We start from the raw sequence: 16,480 nt of genomic DNA on the forward strand, positions 1-16,480 counted from the left end.
CGCCAAGATTCAATTGAACAAGTGACAGCCATCGGCTGGCGCCTGCTGTCCGATGCGCGGCCACGTACAGTATCGTGCTGTGCTGCAAACCTTCCGAGTCGCAAAAGTTGTGCAGCAACAACCCCACAGGCCACCGCCGTGCTTCCACGGCAGCCACCAGCCAGTCAGCGCCAGCCCATCGCGCGCAGCCTGCCCGGAACTCGCCGCCGCTGGACGCCTTCCCTCAGCGTCCGGACGGCGCGCGGCGCATCAACCTCGAGCTCCTCCCCGTGCGGTGCCCGCCGCCGCAAGTCCTGCCACCTGTTGGCTCGTCATCGCCGCGCTCATTGGCTGCCGAAAATATAGTGCAACGACGTATTCGGCGCACAAAAACACGGGCAGCACGACTCAAGCCTCGAGTGGCATTCTCGAGCTTACCGTGCGTGACGCAGGACTGCTGCGCTGCACTGGGGAGACGGTGCTGGCCATCGACGGCGAACTCGCCCGCCGGAAGCGCATGGTCATTTCGCTGCTCTGTTAGCTGGTCGACTCGAGGCGATTAAAACAATTGGTGCGTCCGGACTTCTCCGACCGTTATGGCAAATGTGATGGCGCCCACAACTCCTGGCGTCTGTGCACGTACGTATCTGTGCAAATCGATGTTAACTTCGGTGTCTCTCTGTGTATGTTGCTGTTGCCATTTTCAGACTGGCAGCGTGCGTTGCAGCCATGCCGGCCTCCAAGAAGCGCATCCAGAACCGCGGCACGCTCAATGTGGGCACGCAGCAGGTGCCGGCGGCGCTCAAGGACTGGGTGCACATTTGGCACGGCGTCAAGGTGAATAACGGGTCGGAGGACACGTCCATCTTCCACGCGGGCTCGCGCATCGAGGAGATGCCGTTCTGGAAGCAGTTCATCCGGCTGCCGGCCAACTCGCTGTTCCCCAGAGTCTTCACGAGCTCCAACCCGAGGAAACCGTACAAGGACTTCCTCTACGTGTTGCTGAACATGCGCTGGCCGATGCTGCTGATGGTGCTGCTGGCGGTCTTCATGGCCAACATTTTCTTCTTCGCAGCTGTCACGTGCTTCATTTGTGGAGAGCCGACCAACTTCTTCGAGGCGTTCGACTTGAGCTACCAGACCTTCACCACGATCGGATTCGGCGTTGTGTACCCCACGCGCACGTGTGGCAATGTGAGTATGTCTGTGGAGTCGTTCGCGTCCATGATGGTCGTGTCGGCCGTCACGGGTCTCGTATTTGCGAAATTCGCCAAGCCGCAGGCCAAAGTTGCCTTTAGCAAGGTTTGCGTGGTACAGCCTTACGGTAAAAAGTACCTGGCGCTTGTGGTACGAGTGGCGAATGCGACGCAGTCGCGCGATGTGACCCACGATGTGATCATGGAGGCCGTGTTCAAGGTCAACTTGCTGCGCGTGGAGCACAAGACTAAACACATTCGGGCTCACGATGATGAAGCCACGGAGAAACGGAGGCTATCGCGGTCGGCTCACTATATTATCAACGATGCTGAGGATGCGGTGGACAACCCCGCGTGCTCACCGACCAAGGTGCTTACTTCGTACAACCTGAAGCTGCTGCAGAACAACTTCATCACATTCCGCATGGGCGTTGCTGTAGTGCACGTGATTGACGAGACCAGTCCGCTTTTCGGGATGTCGAAAGATGATATTGCCCAGTCTGACATGCTGATAGAGGTGGCCATGTCGGGAGTCGACTCCACACTTCAAGACACAGTTTCAGAGCGCTACATCTACACGGCAGCAAATCTGATGTGGGGATACCGCTTCGCCGAATTGCTGGAATTTAACGAACGGGAGGCGGAAGTCATCATGAACTTTGCAAAGCTCAGTACGGTCGAGGCTGCGCCGATCGATAATGCTCGGTATCTAAAGCCAATTTTCTCGAATGGGGGCTACCGCGACAGCCACGAAAGCAGCAAGAGTGGATATACCCATACAGTTGCCGGTCGGCGTTCACATCGTAAGTCGAAGGTATGGCATCGCGAGGAAGAACGTCACCCCTATCATGACGAAGCAGTGCATGAAGTTCCAGCCGAGTACTCTGAGTCCATTATGATGAGCTCAAGATCAGGATCGTGGGACGGGCAGTCCAATGCAGACTCGACTGTACCAGCTCAATCACACCCTCCTGTTTCGTTCTCAAAGAAGCCTGGCCCGAAGAAGTTTGCAATGGGACTAGAGCCACTGTTTGAACCATTGCTACAGCAGCCGTTTGGAACACAGCGAATACCGAAAGCTCCGACCGCCGAAACTCGAGCAGCTCAAAGAGGAGGACTGCGAGTATGGAGAGAAAACGAGGCGTCTCTGAAGGAAGGGCGGAGCAGGCACCAGTCGACACCAAGTGAGGGGCCAAGTGGCCGGGCCCACGCTGGAAGCGGTGGTGGACGTAACAGTGACGGAGGTCGGGGCTCTTTCGAGGGTCCAAACGGCCTCCGAGCGAAGAATTTTCTCCAGCGAGAAATGGCAGGCTCTGTCATGATTGACGACGACGCCAGCACGATCTCGCAGGAGGAAGGACACAAGGACGACATCGCCGATATTGATGATATCGATGGCATTGGCGTTGAAGTTGATAATATCGACTATGACAGCGACGAAGGAGATGAGGGTGCGGAGGCCGTTGAACAAATGGATATTAGTTGCCGTCGACAACGCGCTCAGACAACTTGGTCCGCCGTGTCCATTGAAGTCGAAGACACGCCTCGATTCTTGCGTATTTTGCCCGTGCACATCCCAAAGTCGTTCAGCTTCATGCGCTTCTACCAAAGTGCTCTGCACGTGCGCTGGCCCAAGATCATCGTCGTGTTCATCGTGGTTTTCCTGGTCCTGAACTTCGTGTTTGGGTTTCTGTACTGGCTTGACGAGAGCAACATCTCCGCTTATGACGACGTGGTGGTCCCCAAGTATGAACTGGCGTTCTACATGAGCGTCCACACACTAGCCACCATCGGCTATGGGTCCATCGCGCCGATGCCGGACTCCGTCTACATGAACGTTGTCGTGTTCATCGAGTCGATGGTGGGGATCATCGCGGTGACGATCATCACAGGCATCGCCTGGTCCAAGTTCGCTCGGCCCCGAGCGCACATTCACTTTTCGTCCAAGATGACTATCTCCACCATCTACGGCCACAGGTGCCTCGTTTTCCGAGCCGCCAACACGCGGCATTCCGGCGAGGTGCACGAGAACTTTTTCCGCATCGGCGTGATTCTCACGAATCGACGTACAGGACTGCGTCAGATGTACGACGTGCCGCTTGTGACGGCGGAATGGCCGTCCATCAAGCTACCGGCGACGCTCATCCACGTCATTAACGAGAACTCGCCGTTCTACAAGTTCCACTCCATGGAGGACCTCTCTCAATCTCGAGTTGCGGTCATCGCGTTGCTGACGGGGCTGGACACGACGTTCTCCGAGAACGTGTACGCGCGCAAAATGTACTTCTGGGACGACTTCGAGTACGATATGCGGTTCGCGGACTTCGCAGTCATCGAGCGCGACCGCGTCATCGTCGACTACGAGCGCTTTGACCGACTCATTCCAGAGGACCGAGATGAACAAGTCATCACGACGCCGGTGCTGTCCGAGAGGTCTTCCATTGCAGACGTAGTTTAGTCTTTTGGCAAAGCGAAGTTTTTCTCTTCTGACACATCTCGTGTACATAAGTGTTGGTTTGCTAGGCATTTGCAGTGGTGAACTACTTTCATTTCAAGTTATTAGACCAGGAGCGGGCGGCGCGGGTTTCCTCGCCCATCCAAGCGGTTTGCGATTGCTGGAACACCGTACTCTCCCCAGTAGCCATCACTACGCATTGCATCACCCACGAAACGTTTACCAGCGTCCACGGCCACCGCCGTAGCCACCGCGGCCGCGGCCGCCGCCACCTCCACGGCCCACAAGGTCACGCAGGTCACGCGGCACTTCCTGCTCCGCTTCCTCCAGGATCTTGACCAGGGGTCCGGCAAGGCGCGCGTTGTTGGTGGGCGTGAAGAAGGAAATCGACGTACCCTTGTTGCCGGCACGGGCAGTACGACCGATACGGTGAATGTAGTCCTCAATGTTCTTGGGCATGTCGAAGTTGACCACATAGCGAATGTCCTTGATATCCAGACCACGCGAAGCCACATCCGTGGCTACCAGAATCTGCGTGCGGCCGTCCTTGAACTCGCGCAGCACGTAGTCACGCTCCTCCTGCGACTTGTTACCGTGGATAGCCTTGCACATGTATCGAGTGTTGCGCAGGTTGCGGCTGAGCTCATCGGCGCCACGCTTCGTCTCGCAGAAAATAATGATGCGACCGCCCTCGTAGATGTCGCGCAGGTGGTCCTGCAGCGAGTTGTACTTCTGGTGGTCATCCATAACCTCGACAATCTGCTTGATGCGCTTGTTGGCAGTCAGATCCAGCGAGCCAACCGTCACCTGAATGAAGTCCGTCAGGAAGTCGTTGGCAAGCGACACAATCTCCTTCGGCCACGTGGCCGACCACATGAGCGTCTGACGGTCGGGACGGATCTGGCTCACGATCTTGCGAAGCTGCGGCTCGAAACCCATATCAAGCATGCGATCGGCCTCGTCAAGCACCAGGTAGGTCACACGGCGAAGGTTCGTCTTGCCCATGCTCAGCATGTCGATCATACGACCGGGCGTGCAAATGCAGATCTCGACACCACGGCGGAGGTCAGCAATCTGGCCGCCCTTGGGAACACCGCCGTACACGCACGTGTTCTTGATCTTGGAGCTAGCGCCGAACTTGTTGCACTCCGCCTGGATCTGCACGGCCAGCTCACGCGTCGGGGCAATGATCAGCACAATCGGTCCGTCGCCGGGCTGCAGGTAAGGCTGCATTTCAAAACAAAAGCACATCACAAAAGAGTTAGTGGGCTCAGTATCGCTACAAGGCTAGCAAGGTTGCACGAGAAAGCAAACACAAGCGAGCGCCGAGGGATTTGAGGTGTTCGCGTGCTGCTCTTTCTTCTGGCCATCGCCCACAACGCACCAATGCAAAATCATCGCACCGATCGATCGTCAGGAGGACGCCAGCGCGAGAAGAAGAAAGCAGCCGTGCAAATGTAGTCGGTCGTGCCGGTCAGATACTGCCGAAATCGGATTGCGGATACTCTTCGCTTCATATACGCCTCGCCGTAAAGCGCCACGTACGCGTAAGCAAAGAGAGTCGTGAATTCCACCACCTTTGACCGGCACTCCAACACAGCAAACTGCGAATCGAATCAACCGAAGTGACGAATGGCACGCCAATGCCGCTCAAAGAGGAATATCCAAACGAGGTCCTCTCAAACGTGCATCCACGCGAATCCACCACGCTCTGAAGACCGTTTTACACCCTCACGCCTCACGCGTGTGTCCCGTTCAGCGCATCATCAAATGCGTGAACGACCGTCGTGTGCTGAACACAACTTTGCTATCATCCATCCGTCCATCAGCGCGCCAGCGCGCCAGCGCCGGGGAGGATGCGTCCAACAACGAGAAAAATCCTCGGAAAAGAGTCTGCTGCAAGTTACGAACCTGTGCGTTAATGTGCACGATCGCGGGCAGCAAGAAAGCCAGCGTCTTGCCGGAGCCCGTCGCCGAAATGCCCACCATGTCGCGACCCGAGAGCGCCATGGGCCAGCCCTGGCACTGGATGGGCGTGGGCTTGTCAAAGCCCAGACGCACCACCTCCTCCAGCACGTACTCGGGGAAGGACGCCTCCTCGAAGGACAGCACGCACTTGGGCACGCCCTTTCCCGACACGATGATCTGGTTGTCGCGTTTCCACTTCTCGTAGTCCTCCTCCGTGCGCTTGCTCACGTCCGGGTGCTCGTAGTAGAAGTTCTTCTCGAAGACCGGCAGCTTCGACAGGTCCCACTGGATGTGCGTGTCCAGGTTGGAGCCCAGGTCGCCGCCGCCACCGAAGCCGCCGCCGCCTCCACGGCCGCCTCCGCCGTAGCCGCCGCCTCCATAGCCGCCGCCACCGCCGCCGTAGCCACCTCCTCCGTAGCCGCCGCCACCCCCGCCGTAGCCGCCGCCTCCTCCGCGCGAGCCGCCGTAGCCACTGCCGCCGCCGCCGTAGCCGCCGCTACTTCCGCCGTAGTCACGGCGCGAGGAAGAGTCGCCGTATCGGTCGCCGCCGCCGCCGTACATGATCAGGAGTGAAGGTCTTCTGGGGTTCGGTCCTTTCCCTCTGAGCACTTGCGCGCTGCCGGTCGTTTCCGCGAATGGGCCTTCAGCGCGCACGGCAAAAGAAGCGATCGGCTTTGGGAGGGAACGTTTAACAGACGAGTTTTGGTTGGCTGGCGCGCCGGCGCCATTTCCTGCAATCAGGTGTCGCAAGCGCGCCATTCGCGAAAAATCTGCCGGGAAGCGTCACGATTGGACGAAATGAGAAAGATCTTTGGGCCGCCAGATCTGAACAAGTAAGTTGCCACTCAACGCGTTGCATTGAACATGAAATGTTGTAGTACAGTACTGAAGTCTACGCTGTGATGGTGCGTTCGTACGAGGCGAACTGGTTGTCGGCCTCCGCGATGGACACCTCGAGCTTGCGCACGCCACGTTCCTGCGATTGCACGAGCACAGCAGCAAAAGTTAGTCCATGGACACCTGGGGGTCGCAACCAACGAGCTCCGTACTTGAAGCGCGGATAGTGTGAACGCGTCCACGAGCTGGTTGCTCTGCCCAAAGCACAGCGAATACCATAGAAGCAAGTCAGTGCTAGCGATGGCAAAACGCAGTGTGGCTCCACGTACGATGTAAAGGGTGAGCTCCTCTGCAGACGAGTGTGCGATCGGCAGCAACGCGCAGTCTGCCTTGGGGAAGCTCCAAGCAGCGAACACTCAGTTAGACTTGCTTGCCCGCCAGTACAACTGCAAACCACCGCGGAGCGGCCCTACCTGAACCTCGCCAGGTCTTCCGTGAGGATGTGGACATTCGCATCATCGAACGAAATCTGCGTCACACCACGTCAGCACCAATAAAAACAGCACAGGGCACTTCCTCAGACGGCACCTTGAGGACGTCGCTGTTCATCGGCACCAGGAACGACTCGTTCAGGCCCTTGCAAATCGCGCGCGAGACCTTCTTGATCTCGCCAAAGTCGACAACGTAGCCATCCGAGCCAACTTGGCCGGTGATAGTGACGGCCAGCCGGTAGTTGTGGCCATGCAGCTTCTCTCGGAATCCCTGGAAACACACGCCACTCCTTTCGTCATCGAGACCGGCACCATAGCGCTCAACGACAACAAAAATACAGGCACCCACCTTGAACGCGATGAAGTGCGCAGCATTGAACTTCATGTAGTCCTTCGACACGTGTACCTTGAATTCTCCACTGTAGCTGTTGGGAACGGCGCGCGATACCGCGGGCAGCGACGCGGCCGTCATCTTGGCGTCTTTGCCGCTAATGCAGCTCCTGACGGCCCCATCGTCAGCGCCGCGCGCTGCGTGCTGCTTAGCGATGGCCTTGTGGTCTGCCGTGAGATCCTTGCCCATGCCGGTGCTGTTGTGCTTGCCTTGCGTGTTGGCTCCGTATTGTGAAGTGGCCCCGTTTAACACGGAGATTCCTGCACCCGCGTCTAATCACGGAAGTGGATGCCCTACATGTAATCGGAGCTGCAGCACCGGACTGAACCCAAGAGGCTTGCTGTCTTTCATCTTTAAGCGAGCCGCTTTCAGATCGTTCATACTGCGTCAGGTGTTTGTACACTGTACTGTAGTGCTTCACGGAGATGATAATCCGATAACGCTAAGATCCGGGTTTTTTTACATCGACGACTCAAGGACATAAGCTTACATCTACTGTAAGCTTACTCCTTTGCTGAAGCCTGCAGCACCCCGTACAGTGATTCTCGCTTGCAAGTGCATCAGCTCTGAGGGCAGAAAGAGTTATGTGGAGTATAAATTTCAATGCTGAAGCGAGCACATGAGCCCGTTGTATTGTGAATTTACTCGCTATCGACAGAGCAAACGCAGAATGCGGGAACGGGGTCATTGCCTCGCTCCAAGGTGTGTGTGTGTGTGTGTGTGTGTCTACTACCCTCTTCTATAGCTTTCACGCTTGCTTACGCAAGAATAGTGCGCTCGTACGTGGCGAATTGCTGGTTGGCCTCCGAGATGCTCACCTCCAGCTTCCGCACGCCGCGCTCCTGAAAATGGAAACCAACAACACGTTAGTACACAGCATAGGTTTCTAATCTCCACTCGAATACATACCAAGAGTGCAACGATCGTAAACGAGTCAATGAGCTGGTTGCTCTGTTCGAAAAACACAGCAAAATGCAGCCGTCTCAGTATCAAACAAAAAAAACATCCCAACTCAAGCACAACATCGTGACACGTACGATGTAAATGGCGAGCTCCTCAGCCGATGAGTGGACAATCGGCAGCAGCGAGCAGTCCGATTTCGGGAAGCTATGAACAAGAGTTAGACTAGTTGCTCTACTTCAAACAGTGTATGTACAATACAGGTGCTTACCTGAACTTGGCGTTGTCTTCCGTGAGAATGTGGACATTCGTGCCATCAAACGAAATCTGCGTTGCACCAACACACCACCCGCATCGTCAGCACATCTCAAAGCAACTCGCAGCACTTGATACCCGCAACGATCATACCTTCAGAGCATCACTATTCATCGGCACCAGGAACGACTCGTTCAGGTCCTTGCAGATGACGCGCGAGATCTTCTTGATCTCACCGAAGTCAACCACGTATCCGTCCGGTCCAACCTGACCTGTGATAGTGACGGCCAGGCGGTAGTTGTGTCCGTGCAGCTTCTCCCGGAACCCCTGCAACAAGCACACAGATCCAAAACAACGTTAAACCCAGCACCACAATCACTAACACTCAAATACACCGCTTACCTTGTATGCAATGAAGTGCGCGGCGTTGAACTTCATGTAGTCCGTGGACACGTGCACCTTGAACACTTCGTTATAGCCGTTGCCCATGGGGTTGGGCGTAGGGGGCACATGCGTGGCCGGGGCCACCACAGGCACTGCCGCCTGGACATCGCTCCTCGCCGCCGGCAGTACCGATCGCCCGGCAGCGCTGGTCGGAGCGGGAGGCGCCTCCTCCCCGTCACGGTGCGGCTGGATCTGCGCCTTGATGTCGGCCGGCGTCTTGACGCATCCGCGCAGGTGCGACGCCCAGCGGTCGACGTTGCGCGAGGTGATCTCCTTGTCGCAGTAGTTGCACTTGACGGGTCCCTCGGCCACTTCGCGCGTCACGAACACCTTGACGAGCTCCTTCTGCGCTGCGGTGAGTTCCTTGCCCATAGTTGCCTGGCGCTTGCGTCGCTTGCTCTCGGGTGTGGCGGTGGCGGGTGGGGACGGGAGGCTCGGGGCGATCCTCTTGTGCTCCTCGTCAACTGACAGCATGGAGAGGGTGTCGAGAGGGTGAAGCACTGGAGCTCAACATACGCGGATTTGATTGGTGGAAATGTGGTATTTGCTGTACATGTACACAATTTCAATGATCGACTATGTCGCTTCAACAAGCGGCGGCGATTAATCCGTCGGCGGCTATGAGGAGATCAGGTTCGCAGAGCGCTCGCGAACAGGTCCATACGATCCGTGGGCAACAGCGATACAAGACTGAGATGCGAAATATATAACGAGGCATGCCAGCAGCTCAAAGGCGCGTGCGTGCTTGCACTCGCTCATGCACGCACCGATGCGGCACGCTGGTAGCGGCGGTCTATTGGTCGGAGACAGCGCGCGGCACAACACTCAGGAAGAAGTTCATGCTCACACCGAGCAGCAGGCCGACCTTCTGCTTGCGGGGGACGGAGCGGTCGAGAAGCTGTCGGAATGAGAACAGGACGAGGTTAGTCACTATTTCGGCATGCTAGAGCTGAAGCACAGGCACTCACCATCAGAAGCATAAATACACCAAGCAGGAGGCCCATGAGGAACCCCCATAGAAATTCAGTGCCAGTGCCTTCATTATCTGCTGCCAGAATGGAGTTGTTCATGCCATTCATGTCGATCTGCGTGTCCATCGCAATACGGGCCGTCGGCACAACATTCAGTGCTGCATAAAAACAAACAGTCACCACAGCCAACTCACGTTAGTGAACTCCCATCACATGCTTACAAACCCAGCAGACACCTTCGTACCGAACTCGGACTGCGGTCCCTGCGACGCCATCCACTCCTCCTCCAGTCGGTATATCCGGTCCTCGCTGCTCTCGCCAGGGACGCGTGCCGCCTGGCTGATGTATACCGAGAGCTGCGGGTAGAAGTACAGGCGCAGCGCCTGGATCTCCTCCCGACTGAGACGATCACGGAGCCTGTCGAAGCCTCTCCTAGTGGCCGGGTCGTCTCTCTCCTCCGGATCACTGTCAGTGCCAGCAGCCGCCATCTACAGCAATCATCGCAACCAACGCCCATTCCACCACGTCAATAACAACAACACAATCACCACTTTCCCCACCAAAACAGCCACGAGTGTCTCACCTGGTTCACCACGGCCTTGGGGGGCGCCGAGCTGATGGCGCAGTGGATGAAGTCCTCGTTCTTGACCTTGCAGCTTTCGAGCGTGGCCTTGTCGTCCGACAGCATCTTGCCCTGGTGGATCAACCGCAGGAACTTGCCCTCGGCATTGGCCTTCTTCTTCACGAGCTCCTTGAGCTCCCCGACGCTCGAGGACGGCGCGACCTCCACGCGCAGCGGCTTCTCGCTGAGCGTCTTGATCTTCAGCACGATGCGCCCGCTGCTGCTGTTGTTGTCTTCATCGATCGTGATGCCCACGGAATCCTCCGACAACTAAACAAAATAAAAAATAAATTAAAATAATTCGTATCAGACCGCGTCCTCCTCCTCCTCGTGCTTCTTCAACATCGCTTCTAACGCGAACCCAAGCGCCGTCCTACCAGCGGCTTGTCCTCCGTGATGTTCTCGGTGTGCTCAGGCTCCATCATGCTGTCCAAAGCTCGCTCTGTAGGCGCTCGCACGCCTCCCACGACCGCTCAGCGCCGCCGACCCCTCCTCTGCCTGCGCTGCGAGATTGATCTGTGCGGTTTTCTCGCCCACGGGGCTTTTCTATCGACCCGCTCGCGGCTAGGGATCCGCGAGCCAGTTGGATCTCTTTCTCTCGATTGGCGGAAACATCGGACCATATTTGCACCAATCCCCGGCCTCAGAGCTGTTGCGGCCGCGATGGCGGCAAGGACGCCGCGCGCGGCGCTCGACGGCGCCGCCAAGAGCTCGTCCGCCAGTCCGAATGGTGCGAAGAGCGACGCCGTGCAGGTGGCAGTGCGCGTGCGGCCGCTGAGCAAGAACGAGACGGCACAAGGGTCGGAGTCCTGCGTGGACGTGGTGGACGCGAGCGTGCTGCTGGCCGAGAAGCAGTTCGACTTCGATGCGGCGCTCCCAGCGACGACGCAGCAGGTGCAGCTACAAGTTTTTGGAGTGGTGGGGGCTGGTGCATTGGTGGTGCTCATTTTTGGGCTCATTGGCATTGTATTTGTTGCAGGAGAGTGTGTTCTCTGCTTTGGTGGAGCCCATGATCGACCAGTTCTTCGACGGGTACAATGCGACGGTGTTTGCATACGGCCAGACTGGATCAGGCAAAACGTGCGTGGATGGAGGTTGTAGATTGGAGGTGAAGCTTGGACTGATGGCTGGTGTTTTTTTATTTTGTGTTGGTGGAATGTGAAGGTATACGATGGGCAACGAGTTTGCAGCAAGCGTAGCTCCTGCCGAGCGCGGAGTCATACCCCGTGTGATTGACCAGGTTCAAGTCATGAAGCTGGTTTTATTGATGGTGCACAGATGCTAATACATTGGTGGACGTGTTAGTAGGTTTTCGAACGCGTTAAAGGCTCGGCAAACCCTGGACATTTTGTGGTCAAGTTGTCGTACTTGGAGGTGCGTGGCTAGTAAAATGGATGTTTCATGCGATACATAGGTTTCTAATTGCTTGTGCCGCGTTGTAGATCTTGAACGAAGAAATTCACGACCTTTTGGCAAAATCTTCTCCAGACGCACCGATAGTATCTACCTCAGGGCTATCAGTACGTGGCGATAGCGATCGAGGCATCATCGTGTCTGGGCTTAGTGAGCATCTTGTGAACTCAGTTAATGAGGCTGGAGACCTCCTGCGTTCCGGTGCTTTGGCTCGGGCCACCGCTTCTACGAGCATGAATGCCCAGTCCAGTCGCTCTCACGCTATTTGTACGCTCACGATGGAACATCATGAAGTTAGTGCTCCAGAAGGGGGCACGGAGACGCGGTTTTCCAAGTTCCATTTGGTCGATTTGGCTGGTTCAGAGCGTGTTCGACGCACAAATTCAGAAGGTGCACGCTTTAAGGAAGGTGTCAACATTAACCGCGGGCTCCTGACACTTGGAAACGTGATCAATGCGTTGTGCGAACGCAGCCGCACCAGCTCGACAACAACTCACGTACCATACCGCGACTCCAAGTTGACGCGACTACTTCAGGACAGTCTGGGTGGAAACAGCAAGACGCTAATGATTGCTTGCGTCAGCCCTGCTGATGTCAACTATGAAGAGACCTCCAACACGCTTCGATACGCATCCCGAGCCCAAAGTATTGAGAACCAGGCAGTGATTAACAAGGAACGGAGCGCCGAAAACGAGGTGGCATACTTGAAACAGCAGCTGGATATTGTGCAGTTGCAACTTATACAGCAGAGTGCAAGTCGAGTCGACACGCAGAGCATTATAGTGCCTGATGGAAGTGAGAAGCCTGCGCTGAGTATTAATTCCTTGGTGGAAGAAAATCGGAAGCTGAAGGAAGAGCTTGTGCTCGCAAACTGTGCCAAGGACAAGTGGAAAAAGATCGCGACTGAATTAACGGACAAGAACACAGACACATCTCAAGCAAGTCGGTTGAAGACGCCGACGTCTGTCAAGAAGCGCATGCCAGGAGCTGATCAAGTTGATTCGCGTGACCAAGGAACCAGCCGTGGTCCCATTTCGCGGCTAGAGCAACTCAAAAGGTTCCAGAGCCAAAAAGTGAAGTCTCTGTCTGCCAAGGAGGGTGCTACTGTGAAGAAGACTGATGATTTCGCTTCCTCAAGCAAGCGGAATCGAATGTTGAACTTGTCGCCGTCGTCAAGTACTCAGACCATTGGAAAGACGCCGTCACTTGGACGGAGAAATTCAGTGCTTCCTTCGCCCGGTAAGAGAAGGACAACCGGCGAATCTGATGCCCTAGCGATGGGGGCGATGACGGCACTCTTGCAGCAAGTGATAACTTCTCAGGAGGCGACCTTCAGGGCTAAGGAAGCCGTACGAGTGAACCTAGCTGAGAGGAAGGCTCTGGCGCTGAAAATCCGTCAACTGGAGAGCTCTCCTTCGCCAGAAAACGCTGAAAAGCTGGCCACGCTGCGGCAAGATCTTCGAAACAAGACAGATACCATTCGACAGCTCCAGCAGATGCTGGCTGGTGTTGAAAGGACCGTGTCGCTACCGTCAGGGCTTTTTCCTGCTAAAGTGAATTCCTGCCATGAGCTCATTCGCCATATCGTTGACATACTGAAGGAAAGGAAGGAGGAATTCATGAACCTTTCCAGCTCCCGGCTTGAGGTGGTCGAGAAGATTGTGGCCATGAAAGAAGCTCATACCAGAAAGACGCAAGCATTGGAAAGCAAGATTGAGGTGATGGCAAAGGAGTTGGAGGGGCTACGGCAACTAACAACGAAGAAGAAGGCGGCCAAGAAGCGCAAAGCTCGTGACTCGTATGAAACAATGGACACGTTATTCAGCAGCAGCGACGAAGAGGAGGACAACAGTGCTGCTGACTCGGACTACGTGGACGACGAAGATCGTCAAACGTCTAGCAGCAAGAGGAGGAGGGCCAATGGCACACCAGCGGGAAAGTCAAAGTTTGTCAATGTCATGGATGAAATCGATGAATTGCTGGAGACGAGTGCAGCTAGGTGCTGCTCCTGTAATGGAAAATGTGCCACCAAAGCGTGTGCATGCAAATCGCAGAACCACGACTGCAGTGACGAATGCTCGTGTGAGCCAAGCAAGTGCCGCAACAAGAGTGGGGTTGCGTCAGCTTCCAGTCCTCGCGAGAGCGAAGCTCCCACCAACCAGGAGAGCAGCGTTGTCGCTCCTGCCACGCCAAAACATGCAGCAGGTGACGTGGCTGAGACGTTGGAAGACTCAACAGTGACGGCGCAAGAATTTGCAGTTCCGGTTACCATTAACTTGATGTCACCTTAAGCCCGTACGAGAAAGAAGCCGAGCACTAAACGTGGTCGTAGTACATGTATAAGTAAGATAGCTGGAACATTGATGGAAACGGCGTTTAACTACTCCATGCGTGCAGTCCATTTCGTTTATTCATCTGAACGAAACTGGTCTACCGTCTTCTTTTATGCCGGGTCTCCAAACAAATCCATCTCTACTCCAGACTTCTCCGTAATGTAGTCCGTGTCATCCTCGTCGTCGGTGTCGGAGGAGGCATGGTGGCGCGCAGCAGCTTTTCCGGCACGGCGAGTTGGCGTGCGGATGCTCACACCGTTCGAGTTCTTGCCGTTGCTGCTCCCAACGCTGCCGCCCTTGTGCTCCTTCTCGCTCGTCCTGGACCTGGTGCGGATCACCAGCGCAGCTTCCTTAGGTTTATGGTACTGGTAGTTATTGCTGCTACTGGACGTTGACGAGTACTTCGCGCGTAGTGCACGCGTCTTCTCCTCGCTTTTCTTCGTCAGGAAGTTCTGAATGAGCTGGCGCTCGTGGTTGCCCATGTACGTCATCTGAACGTTCGTATCAATCACAAGAAAGAGCTCCTGGTACTCGGCCTCCTTGTTCGCGAACGTCGCAGGAGGCTCAAACTCGTAAGAAACCACCTCAAGGATGTCGATTGAGTCGCGATGATACGGGATACGGGCGAAAGCCAAGCGCTCCGCGGGGATCGATAAAGCGGCGCTGGCAGCATCCGCCAGATACGTCGTGGGGTGCTTCTCCTCTTCCGAGGTTGAGATAACCACCTCGCGTCGCATATTCTTGACAAAACGCCACGTCGCGCGGTTGACATACGCAAATTCAACAATCCGGTGGTTCACCTCCGACGTCTCCGGCTCCGGTAAGAGTTCGGCCACAATACTTCTTCCTTCATACACTGCAAGTTTGGATGCCTCCACGAGCTTTTGCCCATCGACTAGCACACTTGTCATTGTACTTTGACGAAGGTCACGAAGTCGGATGTAAGACGGAGTGAGGCCTCCATTGTCTGCCTCGACCAAGTTCTTCTCTACCAACGCATCCCACACCCTTTTACGGATATCTTCCACCATCATCTCCTCACTAATGACGATCTGGCTCACGAATGTCAGCAGCGAGTCGTCCTTGCCCGTTGCCACCAGCACTTCATCGATATCGAACAAATCCCGGCTATTAGCGCCGTCAGCACTTGTCATGGACGGCAGGTCTTGGTTATTATTGTCGCCGACTACCAGGGAAGGCGAGCCAGCGCTCATCGGGTTATAGAACATCAGTCTGAAGTTGTACTCGCCCGTGTTCAGCGGAGTGCCCTCCAAAGCGAAGACTGTGTGGTTGGAGCCGATCGAGAGTTTTGATAGAGTACTATCGATTGCCTTGATTTCTACTCCAGCGCTGTTGATGCCACGCAAAATCTTGAACTTGTTCGACGGCAGACAAATCTTGGCACTAATCCGCTCCTTTAGAGTGCGGATAGTCTCCCTTCGGTCGATGCGAATAGGCTCCGCTGGGCCAGTCAAGTACTTGAAGTTGACGGTGATCATATTGGCTTCGCGCTCGAAGAATGCCTCAGCCGGTGACGGAAGCGTGAGATCAGCCGTCTCCTCGAAATACAACTCGGTTCCATTCATCAGATGCAAATCCATCTTCAGCCGTAAGTTCAGGGTGCGGTCGTCTTCGTTCGCGTTTAGGATCTTGGCTGCAGTAATGCTGTACGTGGTGGCGCTCTTCTTGATGAGGCGGACCTTTTGGCCAACAGGGATCGAGAACTTCTTAGTGATTAGAGCGCAGAGTGATCCTACGTTAGCATCCTCGTCCACTTGAACACACCTCGCCATAAATACGCCACTGGGCGCGCTGCCCGCATTGTCAGACTCCGGGTCGACAAACCTCCGCACGAAAAGCTGCAGCTTCGTTGGGTCATGGTCTTCCCACTCTTCATTGTCACTCTTCACCTCAAGGAACATCTGCTGGCCAGCGTAAATGCCTAGCGACGACAACGTCATGTCCTCCTTGTCATCGTACGTGTCAGATAGAAGGCAATTGTAGTCGTTGTATCCACGCAGCCGCACGTTTTCCATCGATGGGAGCACCACGTCCTCTTCTTTGGCAAATTCCTTGCACGCAATCTCAAGCGCCTCTCGGATTGTAGCGGTCTTGTATACATAGATCGCCTTCTCTAAGTTTTTGGGCTTCGAACCTTTCATGAAGAATTTGACCTGCACCTTTTTGGCCATCTCTAGCCGCTCCTGTTCAAGTCTGCGGATCTT

The 16,480-nt window shown here is 55.6% G+C and overlaps 8 protein-coding genes across 8 annotated transcripts; 3 read left to right on the forward strand and 5 right to left on the reverse strand.

Moving 5' to 3' along the window:
- Positions 1–52: 52 nt before the first annotated feature.
- Positions 53–520, forward strand: PHYSODRAFT_294915 (hypothetical protein; the record flags this gene model as incomplete). Its single annotated transcript, XM_009518957.1, has 1 exon — positions 53–520. One exon carries the CDS (start codon positions 53–55, stop codon positions 518–520), a length of 468 nt encoding a protein of 155 aa, XP_009517252.1.
- A 188-nt stretch (positions 521–708) lies between these two features.
- Positions 709–3,633, forward strand: PHYSODRAFT_472499 (hypothetical protein; the record flags this gene model as incomplete). Its single annotated transcript, XM_009518958.1, has 2 exons — positions 709–2,348; positions 2,394–3,633. The coding sequence occupies 2 exons, from the start codon at positions 709–711 to the stop codon at positions 3,631–3,633; spliced, it is 2,880 nt and encodes a 959-aa protein (XP_009517253.1).
- A 71-nt stretch (positions 3,634–3,704) lies between these two features.
- PHYSODRAFT_538125 (hypothetical protein) lies at positions 3,705–6,225 on the reverse strand. The gene is made up of 5 exons (XM_009518959.1): positions 6,114–6,225; positions 5,501–5,942; positions 5,336–5,367; positions 4,933–4,985; positions 3,705–4,857 (listed from the first exon to the last, which is right to left on the reverse strand). The coding sequence occupies exons 1-5, from the start codon at positions 6,157–6,159 to the stop codon at positions 3,850–3,852; spliced, it is 1,581 nt and encodes a 526-aa protein (XP_009517254.1). The 5' UTR covers positions 6,160–6,225; the 3' UTR covers positions 3,705–3,849.
- Positions 6,226–6,490: 265 nt separating this feature from the next.
- Positions 6,491–7,506, reverse strand: PHYSODRAFT_248858 (hypothetical protein; the record flags this gene model as incomplete). The annotated part of the gene is made up of 4 exons (XM_009518960.1): positions 6,491–6,574; positions 6,765–6,834; positions 6,909–6,964; positions 7,024–7,506. The coding sequence occupies 4 exons, from the start codon at positions 7,504–7,506 to the stop codon at positions 6,491–6,493; spliced, it is 693 nt and encodes a 230-aa protein (XP_009517255.1).
- Positions 7,507–8,075: 569 nt separating this feature from the next.
- Positions 8,076–9,288, reverse strand: PHYSODRAFT_471775 (hypothetical protein; the record flags this gene model as incomplete). The annotated part of the gene is made up of 7 exons (XM_009518961.1): positions 8,076–8,159; positions 8,227–8,268; positions 8,355–8,424; positions 8,489–8,544; positions 8,626–8,799; positions 8,875–8,931; positions 9,046–9,288. 7 exons carry the CDS (start codon positions 9,286–9,288, stop codon positions 8,076–8,078), a joined length of 726 nt encoding a protein of 241 aa, XP_009517256.1.
- A 183-nt stretch (positions 9,289–9,471) lies between these two features.
- On the reverse strand, positions 9,472–10,934 carry PHYSODRAFT_538135 (hypothetical protein; the record flags this gene model as incomplete). Its single annotated transcript, XM_009518962.1, has 5 exons — positions 9,472–9,814; positions 9,885–10,045; positions 10,132–10,375; positions 10,471–10,779; positions 10,887–10,934. 5 exons carry the CDS (start codon positions 10,932–10,934, stop codon positions 9,710–9,712), a joined length of 867 nt encoding a protein of 288 aa, XP_009517257.1. The 3' UTR covers positions 9,472–9,709.
- A 584-nt stretch (positions 10,935–11,518) lies between these two features.
- Positions 11,519–12,712, forward strand: PHYSODRAFT_310092 (hypothetical protein; the record flags this gene model as incomplete). Its single annotated transcript, XM_009518963.1, has 5 exons — positions 11,519–11,589; positions 11,674–11,749; positions 11,818–11,883; positions 11,952–12,617; positions 12,674–12,712. 5 exons carry the CDS (start codon positions 11,519–11,521, stop codon positions 12,710–12,712), a joined length of 918 nt encoding a protein of 305 aa, XP_009517258.1.
- Positions 12,713–14,365: 1,653 nt separating this feature from the next.
- On the reverse strand, positions 14,366–16,447 carry PHYSODRAFT_476772 (hypothetical protein; the record flags this gene model as incomplete). The annotated part of the gene is made up of 1 exon (XM_009518964.1): positions 14,366–16,447. The coding sequence occupies one exon, from the start codon at positions 16,445–16,447 to the stop codon at positions 14,366–14,368; it is 2,082 nt and encodes a 693-aa protein (XP_009517259.1).
- Between the last annotated feature and the right edge of the window lie 33 nt (positions 16,448–16,480).

This window comes from Phytophthora sojae (assembly GCF_000149755.1).
Source record: "Phytophthora sojae unplaced genomic scaffold PHYSOscaffold_1, whole genome shotgun sequence".
Taxonomy (NCBI): Eukaryota; Oomycota; class Peronosporomycetes; order Peronosporales; family Peronosporaceae; genus Phytophthora; species Phytophthora sojae.